The sequence below is a fragment of the Cryptomeria japonica genome, chromosome 1 (genome assembly GCF_030272615.1).
Source record: "Cryptomeria japonica chromosome 1, Sugi_1.0, whole genome shotgun sequence".
NCBI lineage: Eukaryota > Viridiplantae > Streptophyta > Pinopsida > Cupressales > Cupressaceae > Cryptomeria > Cryptomeria japonica.
This window is the reverse complement of record NC_081405.1, coordinates 112,310,035-112,337,870: the sequence shown is the minus strand read 5'-3', so window position 1 is coordinate 112,337,870 and position 27,836 is coordinate 112,310,035. Positions and strand designations below refer to the sequence as shown.

The window sequence follows — 27,836 nt, the reverse complement described above, 5'->3', positions numbered from 1 at the left end:
CAAGATGGCAATTTCTTTGGATACTATAGTACACTCACACGATTCATTCTCTCAAAATTAGTTATATATAATTTTCTAGTATGGTGCTAAGTTATTGAATTAGCAATCTAGTTCAGCGCCCAGTTACCAATCGAGAAGAACTTCATGAGAGATAAATCTCAATCACTTCTTGCCAGAAATTCTAGAGTTAAATTTTATATTTGACATGGAAAGAGAGTATAATGGATATATTTAAAGTGTTTTTGACAATTAATAATCTCTTTAATTTTATTGATGAAAGCTTGTAATTATTGTTTGATTTGCTGGCTATGTTGTCCAGAGAATAGCAGGTGAAATAAAGCCTTTTTCAACAGATGGTTGGGTTGCACCAAAACTTTCAAAACGAATGGATAAATTTATGCTTTACATGCTTACTGCTGGAAAGAAAGCATTGGCAGATGGAGGAATGGATGAAGAAGTACTCAAATATTTGGACAAATCAAAATGTGGAGTTTTGATTGGTTCGGCATTGGGTGGAATGAAGGTAATGTCAAATTGATGATAACATTTGCTGGTTAATATTGATTAGGTGTCCATGCACTTCCATGATGAGTATTTTTTTGTGGTACCTGTTCTCCCATTAAGTTGAAAATGTTACATCAGGTGTTCAATGATGCAGTGGAAGCACTAAGGATTTCTTACAGGAAAATGAACCCGTTTTGTGTACCTTTTGCAACAACAAATATGGGATCTGCAATGATGGCAATGGATCTGGTTAGTTGAATTCATACCTAATGTTAAGAAATATGCAAAATTGATCCACACTCTGCATACTGAATGCGTTGATTGCAGGGATGGATGGGTCCAAACTATTCTATATCCACTGCTTGTGCAACAAGCAATTTCTGTCTCATAGCTGCTGCAAATCACATCATTCGAGGAGAAGCTGTAAGATGTTTGCTTTTCTCTTCTTACCCTTTAGTTCTGAAAAGGAGATGCATGTTATTGTGGACACACTAATCTTGTAGTTTTCAAATTGGTGTGTTTTTAGGATGTCATGCTCTCTGGTGGTTCTGATGCTGCAGTTATTCCAATTGGTAAGTCATGCAGCTAATTTTTTTTCAGTGTGCCTATTTCTTTTATTCCTGGATGGTTTACATCTTCATACATGCTTATGCTCTTGCTTTTTGTCTGGTAGAACATTATTTCATGGGAAAGGTGTTTAAGTTTTGTTTGCTAACAATTCAACATCTCTATTATTATTTTAGAGTTTTTGCTTTAAATTAGATGATTTGAAGTTCTCAATATTGCTAAGAGGCCCTACATTTTCTTCTCCTATTTGGGTTGTGATACTGAATTATATTTAACATGACTATACCATGGTTGTATATTGATCATTTTCATATATTTAGTTTTAATTGTCTTGACTGCTTTCTGGTCACTGCCTGGAATGATTCTCTGAGTTTTGATCTTGAAGACATGACTACCTATAGGTCTTGGGGGATTTGTAGCTTGCAGAGCATTATCAGAAAGAAACGATGATCCCACAAAAGCATCACGTCCATGGGATGCAGTATGATTATTTGTTCATCATTATGCATTTTATGGCATCTGTTTCATTGAGTTTCTTCGATTTTGCTATGGTCTCAAAACATCTTAGGAATCTTTGTTCTAAGACAGTTATCTAGGCTGCCCAAATAATTATTTTACATTTAACAGGATCGTGATGGGTTTGTCATGGGGGAGGGAGCAGGAGTTCTACTTCTCGAGGAACTAGAACATGCAAAGGTACACCCTTTCACAAAAGGCATCTTTTGCTAATTACTGTTTTTGGGATTAGTATATTTATTTACAAATTTAAGCTAGATGAGTTGGAGCTTGCTAATTTTCTTTGTTTTGCCAGAAAAGAGGAGCAAACATATATGCTGAGTTCCTTGGGGGAAGTTCTACATCTGATGCTTATCATATGACAGAGCCCCATCCGGAAGGTATGAGATTCAGAAATGTTCAAAGATATTTCCTGGTATTATCAGGCCCCTGCGAATGAGAATTCTTATTTGAACATTTGAGAGTTTTCAGGTACAGGTGTCATCCGATGCATAGAAAAGGCTTTACATCAAGCAGGTGTAAGTAAAGAAAGTGTGAACTACGTGAATGCTCACGCAACTTCAACTAAAGCTGGCGATTTGCAAGAGTACAAAGCCTTGATTCGTTGTTTTGGAAAGAATCCTGAGGTGCTTTATTTAATCATGACAGTTTTAAATTTAAAGTGTTTTTTAAAGTGGTTTTGGACAAGTCAACTGGGCATTTCCATTTTGATCATTAGGTTGGATTTTTGATGTTTCAGCTGAAGGTGAACTCTACAAAATCTCTGATTGGACATTTGCTAGGTGCAGCTGGAGCTGTAGAAGCTGTTGCGACTGTCCAGGTAGCTAATTTCATCTTATACTCTAGAATGACTCTGATCTGTGAAGTTAAGACAGGTGCTATAGATAATTTTTTTGAATGGATCAATCAATGGAAATGTCTATCCCAGAAGTAGAATGAGAGAACTGAAATGCTGATCGTTATGTGGTAGATTTTTTGGTACCAAGGGATATATGCTTTCTATAACAGATTAACTTGTGAAAACCTGAATACTGCCTATGTTTCAGATGGCTAGAAATGTGCTCTTTATTTTGCTGCATTTCGATGCATTTTTAAGTTTTAACTGTTCATATGGACAAACCATTGAAAAGTCAACTCTCTTGCCATTTTACACGAAGTGTTATTGTTCTAGATTTTGATTGTGGGCCTGTTCCTATAAGTACTGATAGACATAGCCTGACAAATATTGACATGGTCCATGGTCAGTCAGAGATCAGGGATGCGTATTGGAGGGGGAGGTGTTAATTTACAGGAGGCTAAGATAAGGGTGTACTTATATCATGTTTTGAACATGCTTATCAAGATTTGGGCAAGGGTATGTCTATGAGCCGTAGTTTCTGGGTGACTACTGACAGACACCTAATTGTAATAACTAATATCATATATGCATGGACAGATGGCAGTAAAGACATGCAACTGCTGATTTGTTGAATGCCATAAAATAGTTTGCCTGTATATGGTATCTACTTCATTAAAAATATTCTGTTGATGCAGTATTGAACCTATATAGAATGATGATTTGTCTTAAAACACCATATCATAACTGACACTCATCTTGAGACATTCTCTGCATTTTGTTGCCACTTGTTGCATTTCCTTAAAAGATACCTTATTTTGTTTTCCCCTTCTCAAATATGTCAATATCTATACCTCTGTGTAGACTTGCATTTATGTAAGGAGATGTCCATGGTAAGTTGTATATGTTTACCTGTGCGTAGCAGGTGACCAATACAATGTCTGACAGCTTATTGCTGAATGCATATGCAGATGACAATGCAAACTTGTGGCAGCCAATTGTTGATCTCGTAGGCAGATGCTAATTAAAAAATTGTGAGAGATCATAGTTAAGATAGTGCCTTTTTATGCAATCATATGATAAGGGTGCTGCTATATAAACTATATTTACAATACTTTTCAAAAAATCACAAGAAATTGTGAACTAGGCCATATGGTGTTTTTTTATGTATGTCAAACAATTGCCAAGTTTTTCAATTAAATCAGGTGAGCCATTTTTTTGCTGAAATGTTGTGATTTAATTGCCAAATTCTTGCCTTAAAATGAATTAACTTACATTTTTCACCGATTTTCAATTTTTCAGTGAGCTTTCCCTGATTTTTCTAGGTTGGCTGATTTTTCTCTGTTCGAATACACTTTTTTTTTTGTTCCCCCCCCTCATTTGCAGGCAATTGTTTGAGAAATCAGAGCTAAAGGATGCGAAGTGAAGTTTCAAGAATGACTACATGCTACATTGTTTTGGTTTCATTCTTTAGGTACAAATTAAAAAGTAATCCTCCTTAATATTTATAAAAGATAGTTAGAAAATATACTCTAATAGTATCTCTTTTGCAAAAAGGACCCTAACCCCTAACCCTAAACTTTCATTTTTTGAGCGTTTGGTTCTTTTTTAACCAAAAGGCCCTCACCTTATCCATAAAATTGAAATATTTTTTGTTTTTGGTTAGGGTTAGGTGTTTTTCCCCTTTTAATAAAAAAACCCTAACCCTAACCACTGAAATCTATGATTTGGTTAGCAAAAAGGCCTAGCCCTATTTAGGGTTTAGTGTCAGGGTTATTTTTAGTTTTTTTAATGGAAAGGTCTAACCATGATATTAAATGTTAATTTTTTTAGTGTCTAGGATTATGGTTATGGTTTTTTGTGAAAAAAAAACCAATACCCTACCCCTATATACTGATTTTTCACCTTTTAGGGTTAGGGTAAGATTTTTTGTTATTGGAAAAACCTGACCCTAACCCTAAACACTATTTTTTTTCAGCATTGAGGGTTAAGGATGGAGTTTTTTTTTGAACAAAAAAGCCCTAACCCTTATCCATAACATTGATGTTTTGTGTGTTAGGCCTTTTTTTAGTAAAAACCCCTAATCTTAAATAATAATTTTTGAAAGTTGAGGGTTAGGGTTAGGTTTTTGTAGACACCTAAATATGTCCTCACTTAATTAAGTTAATAGTTATTATTTATTAATTATTTTACCGTTATTCCTCTATTAATTAAATAAGTATTAAATTCTTTAGCCTTTTCCTCTATTAATTAAATGAATTTATTTATTTATTAAATTAATTCATTAACCTTTTCTTTCCTATTGTTAAATAAATACTTATTATTTTTTAAATTATTCCGATCTCACCTTTTTCAACTATTAATTAAATAAATTTATTTATTTATTTAATTAATTAATTATCCTCTTCTTTCTAATCCTAGCCCTCCAACTTGTTCACATGGATTATATCTAAATTCGTAGTCATATGACAAGTGTCTCATTCTCTCCCCTTCACATGTCTAACCTTAGTCTTATCACACATTCATTAAACTTAGACACCTATCAAAAGTTAACCCACCTCTTAATCTCATTCATCCATCCATTTTAACCTTTTAATCCTATTCATTCTCCTTTTACCTCTTAATCTCGGCCATTCAGCTTTTAACCTCTTAATCTAAGCCCTAGATTCTCTTGGAGATTTCACGTACCTAGTATACATATAGAGTACTTGCTCAGAGCTTCATAGTATCCATCTTGGCTATCATTGCTTTCTTTATCATACTTGCATCATCAGTCAACTGCACTTCACTTTTTATGCCAACTTGTGCTAGTGCTTAATGCTGAGAGAAAATACTATCATCCACAAGATCTTAAAGGATTGGAGAACAATGGAGTCAAGCTTATTATGTGTGTGAATGTATACTTTGTTTATTTCATTTACATGCACTTGATTCAGAGTTCTATTGGCGTTATTGATTTGCTTGTAGATTCTAGGCTTGTGGTTGGGCTTTTGACGAGTTTACAATAGGTTTACATTTCAATATACACAGTTTCATTTTAGCAATTGTTTAACAATGCATATGTTGTCTTGTTTTGTTGTAGAATAATAACATTTGCAAAGAATCCAATATACATAGCAGAAAAAAATTAATCCTTAAGTCTGTCTATAGTGCACCAAACATACCATTTCACAAGATTACCCTCTTGTACTCTTAGAATGGATGCCTTAGAGGTATATTTGAGGGATATAGAAGTTTCAGTTATAAGGAGACTGTAAATACTTTACCTTATAAATATCTTCTACTACTATTCTTATCTTTTATCTTTTGGTGATTTTTGTTTGACAATAAATTTGGAGTATTGGGAATCGCAATGTTAGATAGACAACGGTGCCTACACGCTCTATACTATCTCTTGTAAGCAGCTATACTATTACATAGACTTGCGATCATTTCATTCAATGATAGTCTACTTTCTTGTATCACTTTGCTATCACATACATTTCTTTTCCACATATCATCAGTACTCCATATATCTTGGGCATATGAGAAGATGAGATATATCTAAAGATTTGATATATTTAGAGGATTGCTCTTCCATACTATTACTCTTCCGTATATCTTTGGTTATATAGGGAGGTGTGGTATATTGGGGTGGTTTGTCATTGGGATTCTAGTTATATTGAAAGGTGGGAGTGATAGGCTTGCAGTAATAAGGGTTTGTTGTGGGAGTGATAAGACAAAAAATGATAACCTTTAAACATATGGAATACCGAATTCAATTTTAATTTTTTTTGTCAACTTAGTCATTGTGTTGCATGAGAGAGACTTTGCAGGGACATATGTCACATTATGTAATGTCCCCTTCTTAGCCAGTGTCAGTCAATCAAGGTTAGCCTATCACTAGGTCCTCATAGACTAATAGGATGGACAGAGGACCCATGATTGGGTTGATTTTCTCTTGGTTTAGATGGGCTGCTCGATTGGATTTGGAGGTATCAGTTATTACTTATTAATTATGATGTCTTGATGTTGCCAAGCTAAAACTATATTAAAACCCAAGTTATGCTCCTCCAAAGTTCGCTTAAGTCTAGAGAAAGAGTATGGACGCGCCTTAGGAGAGAGAAAGTGGAGATCACTACATGTTGGGGTTATTTGTAATATTGCAAATGATATTAAAAGGTGACTTTAAAAAACTAGAATTATAAAGTTATGAAAATGACTACATAATAAAGTTACTTTCCTTGGACACCACCCCAAGTGGAGTTAGAAATGATAAAAAGGTGTTAGTGAGACATTCAAATTAAATAAACTTAAATTAAAATCATAAAGAGAGCTTGGGAAGGAAACCCTAATTAGGGCGTATGGTTTTGGAGTTTTATAAAAAGGCACTTGGAAAACATTTTGGGGTAGGATATGTTATTTCACTCTTACTTCTTGAGAGGAGCTTAGCTGAACCCTAGGGTTTGGAGCCAGCTTGTCTAGACAAAAAACTACACAATTCATCACACCTGCAGTTGTGGAAGATCTTTTCAGGGTGTGAGGAAGCTCTACTTTTGGAGTTTCATTTGGGCACAAAGAAAATCAGTTTTGAAGTGTATTTTCTGGTTGTGGCTGAGTGAGGTGCCTTCTTGCTAGGACGACCCCTTCTTGGGCATATTTGGAGCAAGGCAAAATCATAACCTTTGCTGTTTGGTGTTGGATGTAACATTTTCTCTTCATTGACAAAGAAAGAGGCATATTTTGTAAGAGCTTCCAAGATTTATGAACCTTTAAAGCAAATTTCTAAGTGAGTTGTCTCCTTGTTAGGCTGACCCCTCTTGGACAACATTGGAGCTCATAGAAATCATTGCAACTGCTGTTTAGTATTGGTATTGGCCAGTTTCATCCTTAACAGTGGGAAAGGGTAGATTTGGTAGCTAATTTCAAGGGATTGAAGAGATTTTGTGGAGTATTTTCTGAGGAAGCTGCCTACTTCTAGCCAACCCCTTTCTTGGCCATATATGGAGCTGGGGTGACAATTTGATGCTGTCCAATCTTTGTGTTGTGTTGGTAATCAGATTTGTTGCTTTAAGAAACTTTCTTGAAAAACTCTGTTTTGCCCTGTAATCAGCAACAAAGCGTTCACAACAGTTGAAGAATCACAAAAAACAAAAGAATGGTAATTCTTCTCTGCGTTTGAGAGGGGCAGCTCCCTCGTATAATGGGGGTATTTGGATTTTTCGAAAATTTAAAGAACGAACAATAAAGAAAGATTGAACGCCATACAAGGTATGAATCTAGTTTAAAATAAATTCCATATAATCAAGTTTGAGATACCACAACTTGAAATAATCTTCTTCACATTCAATGTTAAAGGGAAAGCATTAGGTAATCATCAATTAAACATAAGAACATTGATAATAACCCATGAGAATAAGTTGAACACACATCCAAATTGATCTCTATTGCTTAATTTCTTGAATAATACTATCCAAGTCTCTCATACAAAGCTTGTGAAAAAGTGGAATCTCCTCTACATTGAATAATGAGGTATATATAGGTGAAGTGGTAACCACTTGAGGTAACTACCCTAACCACCTTTATAACTACTTTATAACTTCCTCAACTACTTGAAATAACTTCCTCAACTTTGGGAGAAATAACTACTTACAATAACTACCCAAAATGAGAACTTAGGATAACTACCTCATATGAAAAGAGCCAAGATTATCCTTTATTACAATACAAAAATAGAGACGAGAGAAAGGAAACTCGATCATGAGAGTTATTTACAAAGAAAGACAAAAACATGATGCGAGTAACACAACAAAAATGAAGACTATACAAAATGCAACTCTGCACTTATTCTAAGCTAACTCCTTGCATTGCTGATGAGGCTGTTGCTTCTGTAGGCACATTAGGTTGTCCAGGTCCTTTGTCTCTGAAGATTCTGAAAAGTCGAATGGCCGAAGTGACGGATTTTCCTTTGGGAATTAGGATGTTAGCTATCCTCATTTTCCATGTCTTCAAGTTTCTATGAATGCCACTTAGTTCTGTCACCATGCTGAGTGTTTGAGGCATAGAAGTTCTCAAGGAATAGTAAATATCAATCAACCTTTCGATGGTATTTTCACTGAAATTTGTACTGTTAAAAAGCTGCTGATCTACCATGTTCTGGAAGCTATTCTGTAACACCTGCAAATCTTCCATCAATGTCACATCTGGGAGAAGAGTAGTGAGTTGTCCTTGGAGTTTGGTACACACTTGATCACACGAAAGCATGAGCTTTTCTAACTCTGATGAAACTTGATCTATGATCACTAGTTTCCAGTTAATGCTTTCTTTCCATATCTTTGGATAATCTTTTTCATTACTAGGCAAGATTTTCTCGGTTGCAAGGGTGTCCATTCCAATTTCTATCATTTGTTTAAAATCATTCACAATTTCTTTCCAGGCTGCCTCCTCTTTCTTGACATTCTTCAAGTCTTTCTCAATAGTATTTTTCTTTATTAAGGCCTCATCATGGATAGATTTTGCTTGGACTAGGAATTCACATGCGAGAGTTTTGACCTTTTCTACCCATCCTTCAGTTACCTTTCCATAGGCTTGGTACTTTTGAAGATTATCCATAACATTCTTTTCAATTACTCCTTCTGGTGTAAATATAATTGGCTGGCGATCTACACTTAGTGGCATAGTGGAGGTATCAACTACGGATCTCAAGTAAGAAGACAAAGTGTGCACTTGTTGTTTCAATTGATCCTTGGATTGCTTATCCTTTTCACTTCTCTCCACCATTCTGGCTGCCATCACATTAAAGTTCTGAATATCAGACTCATGAGAAGAAGGTCCCATATCAATCTTTGTCACAACAAAGTCCGCAGAGGTGGCCTCATTTGTATCCTTCTCAGATATGGGTTGAGCAATCTCTAAGCACATATTCCTTGAATTTGGATCAGTCTTTATTCTTGAGGATACTTTGAGTTTCTTTGGTTTTTCAGCTCTTTCAAAAAGATCAGATATGCTACTAAATTCAGGTACCACTAACTTTTCTACCTTCCTCTTCTTCAATAGACTTTGTTCTAACCATGGGAATGAAGAATTTTCTGTGGACTCTTGGATGTTTTCCTGTCTTGCTACCAGTGTTGTAGTCACCTCTCTGATTTCTTCAAATTGATCGCTTGGATTGCTTGGAAATGATGAATCCATGACTAAAGTATTTTGTTGTGCTTCTTGTCGTAGGGATTCAATAGGAACTGAGAGAGATATGGAATGCATTCCATCATCAAATCTTGTGTCATCCAGAATTTCCACTGGAACTTGATCCTTTACTTGACTTGCAATAGAATTTTCTTCTATGTCTTTTGCTCTGGATTTCTTCCTCTTTTGTCGGGGTTCATCACCACATGTGTTTTGAAGATTGTTCCTCCTTGGAGGGTCTTCATCTCCATCACTTCCTTGAGTATTCTGGTAAGAAGGAGTATCCCTAGCTGGAGTATGGGAAGAATGCAGCGACGTAGAGCTCTCAAGCTGACTTCCTTTCCTTCTTGGAGTTTCCTTTGTTGGTCTGGTAGCAGTCATTTGAGTAATCTTCTTCTTAATCCAGGCTTCAGAATTCTTGATTACAAAACTTGTTCTTTCTCTGACATCTCTCATTTCCGGATCTGCCCAATTCAAACTGGGAAGTGGCTGGGATTGGACTTGCTCAAAATAGATAGGATCAATCAAATCAGATCCATCATCTTCAATGCCTTCTATGGTCCAATCCATCTTGAAATCTTTCATTTGCTTCAAAGTTAACCTGGTCCAATTTCTTTTTCTAACCTCGAACTCGTCTTCGCAATCCTCCCAAAAGTCTTAAAGATTAGGAAAATGAAAATAGCCAGGGCCTAACTTTAAGCTGCTCTTGACATAATCCTTACTATCAAAAGGAAACCTCATCTGATATGGATACAAGTTGACCTTGGATAAAGCTTTTTTTGTCTCATCTGCTCTTGAACTTGACTCACATCTATAGTGCCCGAGACAAATGGGAAAGGCTACCCCTTTATTCTTTCTATCTCTGCATTTCTTTTGAACTGAAACCAATTGCCGACAAAGCTCAACTAAAATGAGCTTATCATCAACATATCTGGGTAGCTTGTGTGGATAACCTTCAAATCCTCCTACTCGAAGATAGTTAAATCTCGGAAACTGGATGAAGAAACTTCCATATTTCTTTATCAATTTAGCGGCTTCCTTTGATATTCTGGTGGCAATGTCTCCTTGTAATAACCTTACTGCCCACATTGTGAAAGCATCATTCACCCTCCTGAAATACACAAAGCTTTCCTCAAGTTGCAATTGCTTGTAATAATGGTAAACTTGAGTTTCTTGATTCAGGACACCATTAGTACTCAACCCTGGCCATGACCTCAAATTAGCAATAGCATATATCAAGTAAGAGATCATATGGAAACGTTGACTTGTTTTGAAGTGCACTAACTGGTCATGTATGCAGTTGCTGATGAGATGGCCCCAGTCAATGAATTGCTTACCGGCAGAGATGACTGTTATGAAGAGATACATCCACATTTCAAACTCAGTGGAGTCAGGACTTCCTGTCACTCTATGGAGTAACAAAATCAAGTAATAAATCTCTTTGATGAAAAGAGAACGATGGAGTGTTTTTGGAAGCTGAGACTGTCCTCCCCGTGGCGCAACCATCCATTCTTTAGCCAGATTGTTGAGGCATTTGCTTCTATTGTCGCTGAAGTATTTATAAGCTTTTTGCTTATCGATGTGAGTGAACTTTTCCTTATATTGCAAACGAAGAATAATAGCTATTGAAATTCCGTCTAGTTTGGCCATTAAGGATCCGTCTGCAGCTCTTATCTCTCTTGCATCGGGATTATATCTTTTTGAGCATTCTAGTACCAAATCTGCACATTGAATTGATATGGGAAAACATGCTGCTTCAATCAAGCCACTTCCCGCCACTCTACAAGACAATTTTGATCTGTCACCTTGCATGAAGAACCTTTTGATCTCCTGCAAATTTATGTGCCCAATCTTGGTATCATGAACCTCTGGAATCATGGTGGTGATCATTGGAGCGTACTCATACTCCTGAGCCTTGTACTTCATGATGGTATTTTCGCAGACCCTTTGTATTGAAGTCCTCTATGTCAATGTTACTGAAACTTTGAGACTTTGAAGATTTGCGACTGACTTGATTAAGTGACTATGTCTCGCCCATAAGTAAGATCTACCCACTGTCTTTATCATGGATGATCCATTTGTTCCTCCTTGAATGGCTGCTCATAGAATTTGATATTACTTTATTGGCCTTTAAGTGATCATCATAATGATTCTTAGCTGGCATCTGATATTAATCTGCTCATGATTATCTTGACAATCAATGACACAATGTTACCTTCTTGAAACTGAGGTCTGTGATTGACCTCTCTGTCACTTCTTTGTTTTGATCTGTGTATTTTGTTGAGACTGTCTTAATGATCTTTGTGTTGTCTATTTGATGTTTTCTTCTTTGAATGGAAAAATGACTTTTCCTTTGGTGTTTTGGGGCTGATTATGACAAAGACTCGGATCATTATCTTCTCACTGTTTATTGAACTGTGCATTAGATCTATTGGGGTTGTTGTGATAGCTGTGACCATGCTTGATAGATTCTCTGCTCATTGATGATTTCTATCAACCATTCATGTTGTCAATGTCTTCAGTATTGTGAATCAATTGTCCAATAGCTTGGACTGCACTACTTGAGATGTAATGTATGCACTGTCTCAGATCTTTAGATTTGTTAGCACCGTTCTTTATGACTAAGGTTTACCTTTATTCATCATTCAAAACTTCATACCTCTGTTCACTGACCTAAGGCTGATATCTCCTATAGATATGCTACTCACTGTTTTGACAGGTCTATGGTTGGCTTCTATTTGAAATCTTTGGCACTGTATTTACTTTGTTTCTCATTGTATTGGACTAAACCATTGTGTCTTGTTTTTTTCTGTCTAAGCCTCTTATCACTGTCTTTGCAACTTTATCGGGCTATTCCTTTGTCAAAATGACTCTGTTTTCAAACTATCTTCTGTCTCTCACATGGTGCCTATGACATTGATGTGCCTCTGGGTCAGTGTAAACTCACTATCCTTCATATACGACTGCACTTTGCTACCTTTAGATTGCTCACACAAACCCTTATTCTTTCTCGTGGCTATGAAGTGCTATCTTCTAAAGACCCTAGGCATTCACTGTCATGAAATATGCAAACCACAACCATTTTGGATTCACCATTATTCTTTGTGTGTGTTCCTGCAAAAAGATCTTTTGGTGACTCAACATTTTGTACTTGTAAGAACTCCCATATTCGGTGCAGTCACAAAGGAATCGCAGAGCCTGGCACTATGTTTGCAATTCCATTCACTTGGAAATGAATACCTCTACACCCGCCAAGTGCATCTGCGTGAAAGGAGCCATCCGGGTATCTGCAGAAATAAGGCGTTTAAACATTTCTTATTCAATACCTGCGAGTGGAGTTTAGAGAGCATGATAGCATGCATATCTATCGGCATGCAAAACAAATGTTAATAGGTAGTTATAAAACAACTTCAGCCTTCTTTCCTGGCCATGTGGTAAGTTCCTTCCGCTAAATGGACGTTTAAGGTGAGCTTGGTGGTGCGATTTTGTAGTTAGAAAGGTATCGGCGTGTTGATCAACTTTGCCAAGTTGCCGATATCAACCAAGTCAAGAATCAATACGTAACATGAATCTGCCGCCCAGTTGGGAAGAATGCTCAATATAGCGACTCCATCGCTAGCCCGAGAGTAAGAGTCAACAAGCATTGGACTCCAAAGAAGCCGCGTGTCAATCCTCTACACTTTCGATTCGAAGTCTTCCATTTTGACATCAGTGGAAAGAATATTTGGAAAAGAATTTGGTTTTACATCCACCAATTGCATCAACTTGAAAATTTCCAAAGACTTCTTAATTTTAACAAATCGATTTGTGCATATTCTACAATCTTTGCTTGTCATGAGACCACATTTCTTTGAGTTATGTCGCCAAACTGTCCAAGAACCATGTCTACATTGTCAAATGATTTTGATGCTTTGTCTATGATTCCTCATTTTGCATACACGCCGACTGGAGCAATTCCAACAATAATATATGTGCGCTGCATTTGCTTGATCATTTTTGAAGCATGCACAACGAATCCATTTTGTGTAATTCCCTGCAATCTTTTCTTTTATCTTTCCTTTTGGTAAGTTGGAAAATAGTTTATGCACCTTAACTGTACTTCTTCATTATGCATGTAATCACGATGTGCGAGCTATCTTCACAACTTACGTGTGTCGGCTTGTTTATTCATTTCACCAACGTGCTTATTCTTTGCGGCTTCCATCATTGGTTTGCATAAACATCTTCGGCAACTTAGAAGTTATTATCAAAATATCAAATTGTTTTGAAATGATATCGGTGACTTTTAAAAGTAGCACAAGCTACCATTAAGTTTTCTTCAAATGTTCTTGAGTGCCTTTGTAAACTAGACCAAAATTTGCTGATGGATAAATGAAACTTTGGAAACATGCCACATGCAAGTATATTGGCCTTTTTTGAAAGTAAACCAGCTCGCCGATGATGAATTTCTCACTTGAAAGTGTTTTAACAAACCTCCAACTTTGCAAACTTAGGTGAACTGTCGATGATGGTGCAAATAGAATGAAATTGCCAACTTACCGCAAATACATATCGGCCCCTTCATCCTTCACTCTAACTCATCAGTGTATCCTTCTATTGTCAAAGTTTTCCACATAGGCAGTTTCATGTATGCTTGTTAGTTGATTGAATTGGCTTACTTTATTCTTTATTCAGCTCAGCAGTAGGCCGATTGGAGTTAACCTTCTCTTGCTATTGGCATTTGATGGACTTTCCACAACTTGTGTTAGAAACTCAAAAGTCAATTTGGCAATAAAGACCAATCCAAAATTTCTTAATCCACACTTGGAATTGATTTCACAAGTACCTGAAATGGAACGTTGTCTTGAACGAGATGAATGCTCATTACCTTGACGTCTAACAAAATAAAAGTTTTTTTTTTGTTTTTTGTTGGAAACTCTTTATATCAACATGATTCCAATTGTGGATGATAGGAAACTCTCTAGGCGAACATTTATCACACGCAAGATTTCAAAGGCCAAAATTTCAAAATTTTCTAATTTTAAAATTGGAGCTGACATGTTGCAAGGCTCTATCATTAACAGCGGTTCATAAAAAGTATTTCACCATACTTCAGAGGGTTTGAGTGATTACAATAGCAAAATCAAAACTACATCAGACCAAACCAGTTCTTACAAAGTGAAGTGTTTCTAGGGTTGAGCACCTAGTTTTTAGAGACACACTTCAACACCTTTGGGCACCTAAACAAGACTTCACATTTTTGAATAGTTTGGGAGTGGAAAGGACAAATCTGCAGCTGCTGCAATTCATTTGCTGAGTGACCTACGTGGCTGCCACCTTCTAATTTAGACCTACAAACGGCTCTTCCAGCCCATTCTTCTTCAAGGTCTCAGACAACAGTTTAGGGGTATGCCTAAAAACTGTTTGTAAAATCATATTGTAGAATTAGGGTTCAATTCATACAGCAAACTTGTATTTCAGATATATAAATAAATCTGGAAACTTCCTTTCCTAAGTTGCAAGTTATGTTGATTGATTTTTAGGACTGATATTTGAAGGCATTATTTATTTTAAGTTCATATATGTTTATCATCTCAAACATTTTAAAACACAAACAAAAAACCATTCTGCAACTTGTCTAGATTTGAAAGATCACACACATAAAAGAAACTTAATACATTTAATAAAAAAACAAAAACAAGACAGGTCGCTACAATTTAGTTGCCAATGTTCCACTATAGGGTGGGAAGGTGTGATGACTTATGAAAGTTTTTCATCTCCACAAGCTGCTCCAGACCCTCAGGTTCATATAAGCTTCTCTCAGGAGGCCAAAGTGAAAAATAACCATTATAATATATTCTACCCCAAAATGTTTTCCAAGTGCCTTTTTATAAAACTCCAAAACCATACGCCCTAATTAGGGTTTCTTTCCCAAGCTCTCTTTATGATTTTAATTTGAGTTTATTTAATTTTGATGTCTCACTTACAACTTTTTATCATTTCTAATTCCACTTGGGGTGGTGTCCAAGGAAAGTGACTTTATTATAAAGTCATTTATAATTCTACCTTTTAATATCATTTGCAATATTACAAATAACCCCAACATGTAGTGAACTCCACTTTCTCTCTCCTAAGGGGTCCATACTCTCTTTCTAGACTTAAGTGAACTTTGGAGGGGTAGAACTTGGGTTTTACTATAGTTTTAACTTGGCAACATTGAGACATCATAATTAATAACTAATACCTCGGCAACATTGAGACATCATAATTAATAACTAATACCTCCCAATCCACTCGAGCAACCTATCTAAACTAAGAGAAAATCAACCCAATCATGGGTCCTCAGTCCATCCTGTTAGTCTACGAGGACCAGGTGATAGACTAACCCTGATTGACTAATGTTGGCGAAGAAGGGGACATTATAGTCTGCCCTCCCCAAGATTGCTTGCCCACAAGTAATCACCTGTATCAACTCTACATTAAGCTCAATTATTTCCACCAATACCTGGATCCCAAATTAATCTAGGCCCTTGGTACATCTTCCCCTTTATATCTCCTTCAAACTTCCACTGCTCCACTTTGACAAAAACATCACTATGCCTCAAATTGTGAAACAACATATCATGATCCACATGAAGTACTGCACTAAACATGCCAATGCCAGGATCCCAAATCATCACGCTGTCATATTCATCAAGTATGAGAGGATAGAAATATCTTGAAGAGATATTAGCATACAACTCTCCTACTCTAGATGATCTGGTGCAGGAGCACCTAGTGGACTTTATGCCCCCATGAGGCCATTTTGTAAATATTTGCTTTACATGGTGTTTGTGTCATATCATAAGGTCATTTAGACCATATTTAACATGTTTGAGTCAGTCACTAGGTTATTAGGTGATTATGGGTTCATTTTGTTAAAAGTTGTAAAATCTTGCAAAGTTGTCAAAAGTTGTCAAGTTGCAAGAATACAAAAATGGGGAATATGAAAGGTCATCATTTGAAAAGTCATGTGGAAATTGGTTGGACAGTTGAAATGTGGTTGTAATAGCATAAATATGCCTTGTAAACATGGATCCCAAGTAGGGAAGGTTTTGGGAAAGAATGGAATGAAAAAAAAAAAAAGTTTGCATGCCCAAACAATGTTTTTCCAGATAATCTGATTATTATTTGGTTTTGTATGGACTTTGCTTTGCATTTAATGATCTGAAATTGATTGGATATGATAGAGGATTGAATCACCTTCCAAATGCAACTGGTTTGGTGGTTTTTCATTAAGTATTAAGAAAGTTATGATTGTTTTAATGACTGCAACTTCCAGATTTTCAGGTACCAGTCATGTTGCAGCGAATAGTATGGATTTGTACGGATGTTCTATGATCTGAAAGTGGTATGGTTGGATAGAGCATAGTTGGACTACTCGCGACTCGGCTCGACTCGCCAAGCCCCTGAGAAAAAAACTCAGCAAAAAACTCGGCAACGTAAAAACACGCTTAATTTTAATAAAAAATGCATTTTTTTTGCAAAATTTAATGAGAAGATGCATCCAATGAGTCAATAAATGATAACACAAAAGAAACAAGCTGATTCTAGATATATTTAAATGCAAAGTGTCTACAAAATCGCATCCTCATGAGGAATGCTAATGGCTGGAAGCAAAATAGTAAATAGTTTTTGTAAAACCAAAAGTAAATACATCATTACAAATTACAATTACAACTTCCTCTTCCCAGCTCTAGCTAAAACTATTTACTATTCCTCTTCCTCTTCCCAGTGGAGATCTTCCCAGTTCTAAGGGTGAGAAAAAGAGGGGTAGAGAGATAGGGCTAGATCTTGGTGGAGATCTACAAACGCGCAATATTTGAAATTTCATCATTCATACTGATAGTTTTAAACTTTCAACTCTAAAATGTATAATACCAAGATTTCTTCAATGCTAATTATGTTGTGTTATATGGAGCCTAATCAGACTCGGAGGTTAAATTTTCCCTACTTCCATCAGCGCAGTTTCCCCCTATATTTTTCGACGGGGGTTTGGGGGCAGCGCCCCTTGCACGCTCCCTGTCGCAATACAGAGCGGGGTAAAAATACTTTTATTATTTTATAAAGGCGTCGGGTGTTATAAAGTATAAGAAAGGAAAAAGACATATTGAAATGCCACTTATACTTAAATGTTATATTTCATGTGTATATTCTGATGAAGAGAATGAAACTGACCCGAAAAAACAAAAAATGATAATTTTTTGACATGTTTGGGCCTCTTTTTTTAGTCTAGCCGAGTTTTTTAAAGAAACTCGCCGAGTTTCTTGCAAAAACTCGGCAAGTTTTTGAAACTCGCCGAGTACTTTGCGAGTGTGCCATCTATGGGATAGAGTATTGAATAACATTTCCATTGTGCCGTGTTTCTTGCAAAAACTCGGCAAGTTTTTGAAACTCGCCGAGTACTCTGCGAGTGTGCGATCTATGGGATAGAGTATTGAATAACATTTCCATTGTGACTGGTCTCACCATTTTTCATTGAGTTTTGAGTATTTTAGAGAAACAAGGTCTGAAAAACCCTTGGTGAATGAACCTAATGTAGATTACCAGTCAATTTTAGGCCCTTGTGTTACAAAACAACCTACCTTGATTTTGATATATGTTGTATAAAGCCCAATTGGGTATCCAAAAGTGGTTTTGGATCCTTTTGGTTGGGTCTGCATCAAAAGTTATGCTCAAAAAACTCAATTTGGTGTACTAATTGGACCTAGTTTCAGTTTACCGGTCAATTATTGAATCATTTGTTCTAAAACAACTCCACCTCATTTCTTGGTATGTTGTTAAACTTCCAAATGGGTATCCAGAAGTGTTCTCATATTTGCCAAATGTTGTCCGTACAGGAAGTTATGCTTAGAAAATCTTTGTTGGAGGGCTACTAAGGAAATAGTGAGATTGTGAGTGAACTTATGAAGTTAGGGTCCCCCACATTTATAAAGTTTGTTTGATTTGAGTTAGTTTGTGTTTCGAACCCCTGCTTTGCATCATGATCTCCCCTGGATGTGAAAAATGATCATCCTAAGTGCATGATCAGTCATGCCAATCCACCATGTGCTACCGTTATCAATCAGAGTGACATTTATCCAACTGAGAACCTCGCTCCAAATGAAGCAACAAGTGCCTCTAATGACAAGGGATGATGGGGGCTCATCAATGTGCCAACCTCCAACAAGGAAAAGATGATACAAATCTTCCCAATTCCTCCAATTAGCTGCTGTCCTCAAAGGATAACATAAAATCTTTGTGATCAGCAGTGCAGAACAGCTGTCTAATACCAATGTGTGGACTGTAACCCAATGAATTAGGGTTGAAATGCTTCTTTTAATGTGTATTTCATCGTGCCATGTTTCAAGGCTCAGCTGAAACTTACCCACTCCAAGTAAAAACCACTCAACATGAATAACAATGATCATGCATTGTAGGTTTTCGCTTGCAAGTACTCACCGAGTTTGTAATCTGTGGTTTGAAACTTCAAGCGGCTTGCATGTACTCATGGTGAGTGGTTAACCAGTTAGGGTGTGAGTAACATGTTTCTAGTTTATGCTGGCGAGTACTGGATGAGTTAGTGAGCGCTCAATGAGTTTTTTATGGTTTGAAGTTTCAAGTGGCTTTTGGATGCAAGCTTTTCAAACACAAATGACACAGGTCACTTGTACAACATCCCTCTCCTTGAGTTGCCAATCAGGTACTGCAATTCCCTTGTTCCAGGTCCAAACATTGGGAGATGATGGATCTTTGGAGTACAAGGCTTGTTTGTGCTTGCCCAAAATCCAGGCTACAGAGGCAGGTGTGCATTACCAGTAGTCTTTGCATCTCTAAAAGATAATTGACCATGGATGTTAGGAGGAGTTCTAGTTTAAATACTGATTCCTTGAAGGGTTGTCCAGCCAAGCCTTCTAAGCCCAAATTATTCCTCATGGACATCAGCAAATGTATCATGGCCATTTCATGGTGACCGATGATGATATTATTTTTCCTCTTCTTGCTTGAGATGTTGATATTCATTTAAAGTCGTTGGATTTTCAACTTTGATCTGCCTTCTATACAGCATTGGTCTGTGGTCTTGACTTGATCACCTCCATTTGCTTCGTTTGTGAGTGCAGCCATTTCCTCACATGGTCATCTATGAATTGTTCTGTGTGATGTTCCTTTCTAGCATTTAAAAGTTCTTATCCAAGTTGGATTCACCTCCTCAAGTTACTGTTTCTGGCTTTTGTTTGCTTCTCAGCTTTTTGATTTACTTACCACTAATATCTTCTACTATTACTTGTACTTCTGAGTCCTTGAGATTGTCACACAAGATCTTCTGTTTTATAGTTACGGTGTCTTCAAAGCAGAGGTTGAATGTTGTGTCCTTGACATAGCTACATAATACTATGTAAGCTTCTATTGTTTGAGATAAAATTTTACAGAAGTCAAGGATTCTTCCATTCAAATTTCTGTGCCTTTGACATCCAAGTAATGAAATTGTTGCATACCTTCATTTACAGTTTGCCATTGTGCGTAAAAATAGTTCTAGTAGTTGCCATCTCAATTTTTGTGTGTTTATTTGAAATCCTAAAATGTTTTATTTGATTGTGTCAAATCAGTTTGGTAAATGTGATATTTGAAGTAGCAAATTAGTCTTCAATTTTAGAACTTGCCTTTCTGTATCTCTAAATAGTATGAGGCTTGAGCTACTTCAAGTATTGGAATATTGATTGCATGAATGTGTGCATTCCTATATTTGTCCTGACAGCAAGTCTATTGGTATGGATTTCACAGGCTATTCGCACAGGGTGGGTTCATCCTACCATCAATCTTGAAAATCCAGAAAAGGATGTGGTGAGCTGTCTTTTATCTGCTATAAGTTGTAGAATAAGAGGTTGATTGGTTCATTAATGTGACTGACATTTTGCCAAATTGCTTTCTCTAGGACATGAACATTATTGTTGGACCCCAAAAAGAGAGATTGAACATTAAGATTGCTTTATCCAATTCTTTTGGATTCGGAGGTCACAATTCCTCTGTGCTTTTTGCTCCTTATGAAGAATGCAATGAGAATTAGCGAAGTTACCCGTCCCAGTGATTTACTATGCTATGCCCCAAGGTTGAAATTCTTTGGCCTAGAGCTTAAATTGCATTTAAATTCTTCAATGGAGATGCCTCTGCAGTGACTACTAAGATTTTACAAATGCCATCCCTTTCTAGCATTGACAGGGAACTTACATCCTTATGAAAATTTTGTATGCTCAAAGGAAAGATATATATTTATATGTATCATGCTTAAAAGCATCATTGCAGATATATGAAATACCATGGGGTGAATATGAAAAAAATAGGGGTATACATGGTGACTGTGTTTTGGAGAGAGGAATAACACTACAGTAGTTGTGATTCAAATTGCTCATTGCTATGGCTATTCAATATGATAGATCATCTTGACCAGAAGCCAAATATGATTTTTTCACGGGAAATGTTCAATTTTGTTACTAAACATAAAATCGTTAAAAGTTTTATTTGAATATTATTATATTAATGAATGTTTTGGGAGGAATTCATTGCAGTGGAAGTGAAATGATGGATATATCGCTTGCTAAGACATCAATGCTGATGCCATGAAAACGTTTGTCAAATGCAACTTTAGATTTTTTATGATTACAAGCTATGTACTTGGAATAATTTACAAAGGCTTAGTTGCTTTCGTTGGACTCTTATTAAATGAGGCATACTTTAAGCATTGGCTGCAAGAAAGAGCCTACATCAAGTTTCTGGAATTTTGATTTTGAAGATTGTTAAGATCATATTTTGTTGAAGTCTTCTATCTCATTTATCTTTGCCATTTATCTTCTTATAACTGGGTATATATATATATATTTCATTATTTGCAGATGAAATCAAAAAATGAAGTTTGCTTCGGGATTAAACTCTAAACAGTTATTTGAAAGTGTCTTGGAGGAATCTGACATAGTGGATCCTTCTGTCTTTGATGCTAAGCCAAAAGAGGTTGATGATTTATGCACCCGCTGCTTGCAGGCTATTAAAAAAGTGTTGGGATGTTTATACACCCACTAAAAGAAAACCTTAATGGTTGTTTGAATGTTGTGTTGCATTGTCATCCCAACTATACAAAATCTCGGCAGTTGTTTGAAGGTTGCATTGCATTGTCATTAATAAAATGGTTATAACTCTTTAATAGATTATTATTTGTGGAATGGTTTGTAAGCAGTTTGATTTTCCCTTTACCAATTAGAAAGAGAAGCTAAAATGCCTCACCCCTCAACATAAAATCAATAAATAGAACAACGCAGTTTGGTTTTCCCTTTGCTAGTTTGTTTTTCCCTTTACCATTCATTTTTGCTTTAGGTTCAAACGATCCTCTTAACATTTGCTGGAAGGTGTTTTGGGCCATTTACTCTTGGCATTAAGCTAAAGGAGGTCAAAGTTGCATGCATCCGATATTTATAGCTGCAAAAAGCAGTGTGTTGCTATTCAAGCTTTAGACCCCTCTTTGAGAGAACCTGATCTTTCTACATTTGGTCAAGTAACTTATCAGTCCCTGACAATGGGTAATGGTTCATTGTTATCTTGTTCAACGGTCTATGTCTATATTTAATGCAAAGATGAAGGGACACGTCTTTCTTATTTAAGATCATGGGTATGCTGTATAAAGGGAAACACAAGGATGAATGTGACCACTCTCTAACAACTCTTCCAACTTTATACTTAATCTTGCTAATCTCACGTGTCATTATCTTGTAAGGTGTTCATGAAATGGGTTCAACTATTGAAATTGGGTCAATATGAAAGTCCCAACTTTAATTGGGATGCATCCTTGGTGGCTTTGAAAGAAACACATTTGCATACATTTCTAGGATAGGATGGTCGCTAAGGGAATTCTTAGGTCTTTCATCCTCTGATTATGCATGATGGCAATGCCATTCCTTTTGCATCCTTTGCTTTTGTTGCATAACATAATTCATGTGAAGGGAAATGCACCCTTGTGATCATATCACAAACTCTAAGGTTGTCAAGCACTTTATCACCTTGCAACAACGATTGATCTTGGCTTGATGAGCATTGAGTAAATTTACATGAAAATAACTTAATAAGTTTCCAATTGTACATTCTCAATGTTTGTTGTAGTGTCGAAGTCTAAGGTCTTTCATCCCTCGACTTGTGATTAGTGATGATAACAAACAATTTGCATCTATTTTGCTTTCTTTATTTTTGTTGCATAACATAAATTACGTGAAGGGGGTCATTGCACCCTTGTGAGCATAAGCATGGACTCCAAGGTTGTTGAAGCACTCTACTACCTTGTGGCAAATCTTGGATCAACGAGCTTGGGGTAATTCCATACAAAAACAGCTTAATAGGACCCCAAGTGTATGCTCTAAATGTCTATTGCACTATTGAAGACTCCAAGGTCTAACAAAACCATGAACAAGATAATCTACTATTGTTTTGTCCTATGGCCTTTAGTGAATCATTGCAAGATATTAGATGCCAGGTAAGAGGAATGGTGGGAGATGAATTAGCCATAGAGGACCCCAAGTGTATGCTCTAAATTTCTATTGCACTATTGAAGACTCCAAGGTCTAACAAAACCATGAATAAGATAATCTACTATTGTTTTGCCCTATAGCTAACTCATCTCCCGCCATTCCTCTTACTTGGCATCTAATATCTTGCAATGATTCACTAAAGGCCATAAAGTAGCATGAAGGACCAAAAGAACTTGGTAACATGAGTAACACCAATGATACATGTGATCTTGATAACATACATGGTGCTTGAATGAGTGGTTTTCAATAGTTGCAAATGCTTCATGAGATTGATTGGGTCACATTTTGTATGGTTGGAGCATCCCATTTTCTAATCTCTTATGGTTGCAAATCCTTTTGGGCGCTCACTAGTAATGTGGCTACAACACATATAAAGCAAGAGTTCCTAGGATGATCATGTGTTGGCTAAAACCTTGTAGGCTTCTAGAACTGAAATCTACTTGTGATGGTTTGATCTCCTCTAAAATATTTTTGTGTGCGCTATCCTCACTTTGTGCCAATGCCCTAATATTTTGAGGATCTTGTATTTGTCATGTTTTGAACTATCATGTACCCTATTGTGGTTTGGTTTCATATAGTTGCTTGTTTGGGAGGCTTAGGAGCCATTGCCATTGATCTAAAACCTCCACTTGCTCAATTTAAATACAGTTGCGCCTTCTCATGGGCCTCTTATAATTTCCCCTTGTCCTTAGTAATGCATGCCTTGTCTATTATAGTCTCTAAGAATTTCGTAGATGTCATATACATGATCCCAACCATCTTAGTGTTTAGGCCCTGAACTTGTTGACAAAAAACTGCTCGTCTTGAAGATGGTCTATACTATAATAACTTAAGGAAATTGCTCTTGTATTGACCATGTTGCCTAGTTGGTGTTGATAATAGAACTCGTCTATCAAACATTGTTGAAAGCAATTTGATAAACAATGAGCTTTAAAATGCTTTAGATAGAGATCCCATGTTAAAGTATCAGGGTTTAAATGATGCATTTGCTTCTCCTTGCTCCACTAGGTAGAATAGTCCCTCACTTGGAAAAGGTGGCAGTTGAAGGCACACATTTTAGATGTGATTGCTTGTGTCTTGACATCTTCTAGTAGTGTCTCTAACCTCTTTTCATGGTTGTCCCTAAGCTGATGACTCCCCATGCACAAACTCTACTCAAACCTCATCCACATGCTCAACTTTGTATCATAAAGCACTCTCTATGGGTTGACTCTACATGAATTTCTTAAGAAGGCTATAAGTGGTTGGCATGTGAGGTCTTAGGTGTTAGCAATAACTTCTCATGTACTACTCCAATTAAATTTGAAAGAGCTTGTATAATCCACAATTTGACATTCTGTAGTATTAGATGCGACGTGCCTTTAAATGATGGTAACTTGTAGTGAATCTTATGACAATGAGTCCTGCTAGGTTTAGGTGGCATCTTTTACATGTAACATGCAAGAGTTAAAGTTTAAACAAGGTATGCCCAAATTCCAAAGTTCCTGGGTTTAAAACCTAGGATCTAGTACTAAATGTAATGCTTGTAGTCCAAAATGGACAAAACTTAATACAACACAACCATCAATTTTAAAAAAATATTCAAATGCATTGTAGTATATGTAGTATGCATGCAAGTGTTGCCATACACAAAACACACAAGGGATTAAGAAGGCAAAATAAATTGGATAGTTGGGTGGGATGCATTTCCATGCGAGACACCCTATGTGACAAATGATAACTAAGAGATAATGAGATCACAATGAGAGTGATACTAAAATGAGTGGTATTTTATGGTGACCACTCAATTTTTTAGATAAGAAGAGGGAGGTACCTATTCTCTAATATTGACTAAATTAACGCTCTATTAACCAATTTAACATTTAAGAAAATGAATAAATTTAGAAAATTTATTCAATTGACAAGTAAGTCCATATAACTACACAATCTTTTAAACAAAGGAAAAATAGTAGGGAAATAGACGATTTGTTCATCTCTAACTAGTCTAACCATATAATGATAAAGTGGACTCCTTTACTAATTTATTTATTTTCCTAAGATTAACCAAATGAATAATACGACATTAGGGAAATAGACGATTTGTTCATCTCTAACTAGTCTAACCATATAATGATAAAGTGGACTCCTTTACTAATTTATTTATTTTCCTAAGATTAACCAAATGAATAATACGACATTATTCTCTTTATGTTAACCTCAATTCAACATAAGATGTGGTATATAAAAGTACAATTAAAGACATTTGTGTTCCAACATGCATAAATTGTTAGACACAATGCACCACCAAGAGGGGGGCGAATCAGTGTTTCTCAATCTTTTCGCTTTAACTATCCTATGTGTGTATACCGGTTATCAAATCTAACTCAATGCAGACTCACCGGTTAGTGGGGAGACTAATCACAAATGCATTCACACATAAAGGGACATCACATAACACCAACATATATGAGGAAAACCCAAGATGGGAAAAACCTCAGTGAGATGCTGCTGGAGTCTACTGCTCCAATTCAGCCTCACAATGAATCTCTGATTACAATGTTTAGGGTACCAACCCAAAGAGCACCAACCCCTGATTTAGGGCACCAACCCAAGGAGCTACAACATCTGCATCGAGCTCCAACTCAGTGAATACAAAACATAATCATTTACAAGTTAATAGCCTTGTTACAAATGGATTTTGCAACTCTTCTTCAAATCTCTCTATTGGATCTTCTATCCAATTCACTGTCGGTTCTCTCTCTCTGTTGGTTCTCTCTGCTAGTTGTCTCTTCTCTCAACTGCTATGCTGCTCTCCACCGGTTCTATCTTCTCCTGGTTCCTTCTTGCCTACTCTGCACTCTTCTGCAACTCTTTTCTACCAGTTTGGTCACCATCGGTTATCTCACTATTGTTGGTTGAACTCTCCAACCCTAATCTCTCTCACACTTAGTCTCTCTTCTGATACTCGTTGAGTACTTGACTGATTTCTTCTCACATGCAACAACACTCTCTCATTCAACAGCTTGCCGGTTGCTTTAACCTCACTGGTTAAACCTTCGCCAAAACCTATTACCGGTTGTCTCCCTGCTGCTTGACTTCTATGATCCTTTGTAGATATCACACTTCATCTACTTATCTATTCGGCCTTGTGCATCACTTGGCAGCATCTCTCTCTAAGGCATCATCCAATCTATCTTTGGCCCGCATATTTGTATTAAGACATTCCCGCCAAAAGCAACATTCAAACTTGGTGCCTTAAGGTTTCATCCACTGATCACGAGGCACATCGAATCCAATCAGATCTCATTCGATCTGAGCTCCAAGACAACTATTTGCACATCATCGCCATTAACGTGCCTTCCAATACATGTTTGCTAAACTTAGCAAACACGGAAAGTTAGTCGGCGAGACACAAGGTTAATCACCATAAATGGTTCTGCAGATTTCATCACCAACCTCATTCTGCACCTGGACACTCTACATTGATCGATGCATCCCATCGACCACCTCTGTTCGACCTTCCTCGAGCCGCACACCTCTGCAACACATCCCATGATTTATGGGGTCTACAATTAATATCGACCCACTTTGCAACAACCTCATCGGTGCACACTCCATCTACCACTACATGCATGTCCGCCACCTTGACTCCACGTGGCACCTTTGTCGACATCCACCTTAGCTTGGACCTTTGTGTCAGTTCAGATAGGATCACCAACCAAACACACAACCGATCCTTCTTTTCTGCTGGTTCACTAACTCTATCGGTGTCTCACACTTTACTGGTTACCCTTCATGTCTGCACTTTGCTAATCTGCCGGTGGAACACCTTAACCGGTCACAAAACATGTCTATCCATGGCATGCTTGTTCACATCAGGTAGGAGCACATCACTTAGCCTCTTTGCTTCCTTACCGGTTCTCATGCTCACCGATAGCCATCCTGATGACACCATGTCATCAACCTTCAATTTATTCCATCTAAGGCATCTGCGTACTAGTTGCACTCTCTCTCTCTCTCTCTCTCTCTCTCTCTCTCTCTGTAGCTGCTGTTATGCCTTTCATCATCATTAGTTTGACCATCATCTCAACTGGTTTGTCAAGGTGACAAACCCATCACTCTTCATCTATCCCGACAACTCAACATGCCTTCTCTGTCGGTCCAGTGCATATCCCTATTTCATGCACTTGAGGCATTCCTTTGATTCACCGGTAGATCCAGTGTGAGCCTTCAAACACCTGCCTTTACCTCTTCTTCCTTATCTCACAGAACTATGATGTACACTATGCTTAATAGGAGATAAGATCCACTTACCAGTGGGAGTGGATCCTTGTCATCTGCATCCTGCAATGCACTCATGTGGCTTCCCTATTTGTGCATCATATCTTCAAACATGCCTATGTGATCCAGTTGGGGCACATTCACTGTCAGTCATCTCTTCACATGGTGACTACATCTTTATCTGGTGGGAGTCCTGTTGTTCTGCATCCACTCAACATATTGGTGACCTGTACATTCTTCTCCTCCTCTGTTGATGTGATTTAGGTAACATTCTGCATCTTCATCACAAACAACAACTCAAGCACCTCACTCATCTTGCTTGTACACTGATCATAAGTTTGCCGGTTGTCAACCACTCACTTGGTTAGTTTATCTTCTCCATGTCAACACATCACTTACCGGTTGACATCTTCTCTTTACCACTGACAAAC

The 27,836-nt window shown here is 37.0% G+C and overlaps 1 protein-coding gene across 5 annotated transcripts in view; it reads left to right on the top strand.

The window, feature by feature from the left end:
* Positions 1-21,034, top strand: part of LOC131026842 (3-oxoacyl-[acyl-carrier-protein] synthase II, chloroplastic) — a 54,769-nt gene extending 33,735 nt beyond the window's left edge. For all 5 annotated transcript variants that reach the window (XM_057956835.2, XM_057956838.2, XM_057956836.2 and 2 more), the window contains 11 exons: positions 320-523; positions 643-753; positions 832-927; positions 1,031-1,076; positions 1,473-1,552; positions 1,699-1,767; positions 1,883-1,967; positions 2,059-2,213; positions 2,327-2,407; positions 20,363-20,422; positions 20,514-21,034. In XM_057956835.2, the coding sequence (XP_057812818.2) occupies positions 320-523; positions 643-753; positions 832-927; positions 1,031-1,076; positions 1,473-1,552; positions 1,699-1,767; positions 1,883-1,967; positions 2,059-2,213; positions 2,327-2,407; positions 20,363-20,422; positions 20,514-20,645 (1,119 nt within the window). In that variant the 3' untranslated portion in view covers positions 20,646-21,034. The remainder of the gene's footprint in view (positions 1-319; positions 524-642; positions 754-831; positions 928-1,030; positions 1,077-1,472; positions 1,553-1,698; positions 1,768-1,882; positions 1,968-2,058; positions 2,214-2,326; positions 2,408-20,362; positions 20,423-20,513) is intronic.
* Positions 21,035-27,836: the final 6,802 nt, after the last annotated feature.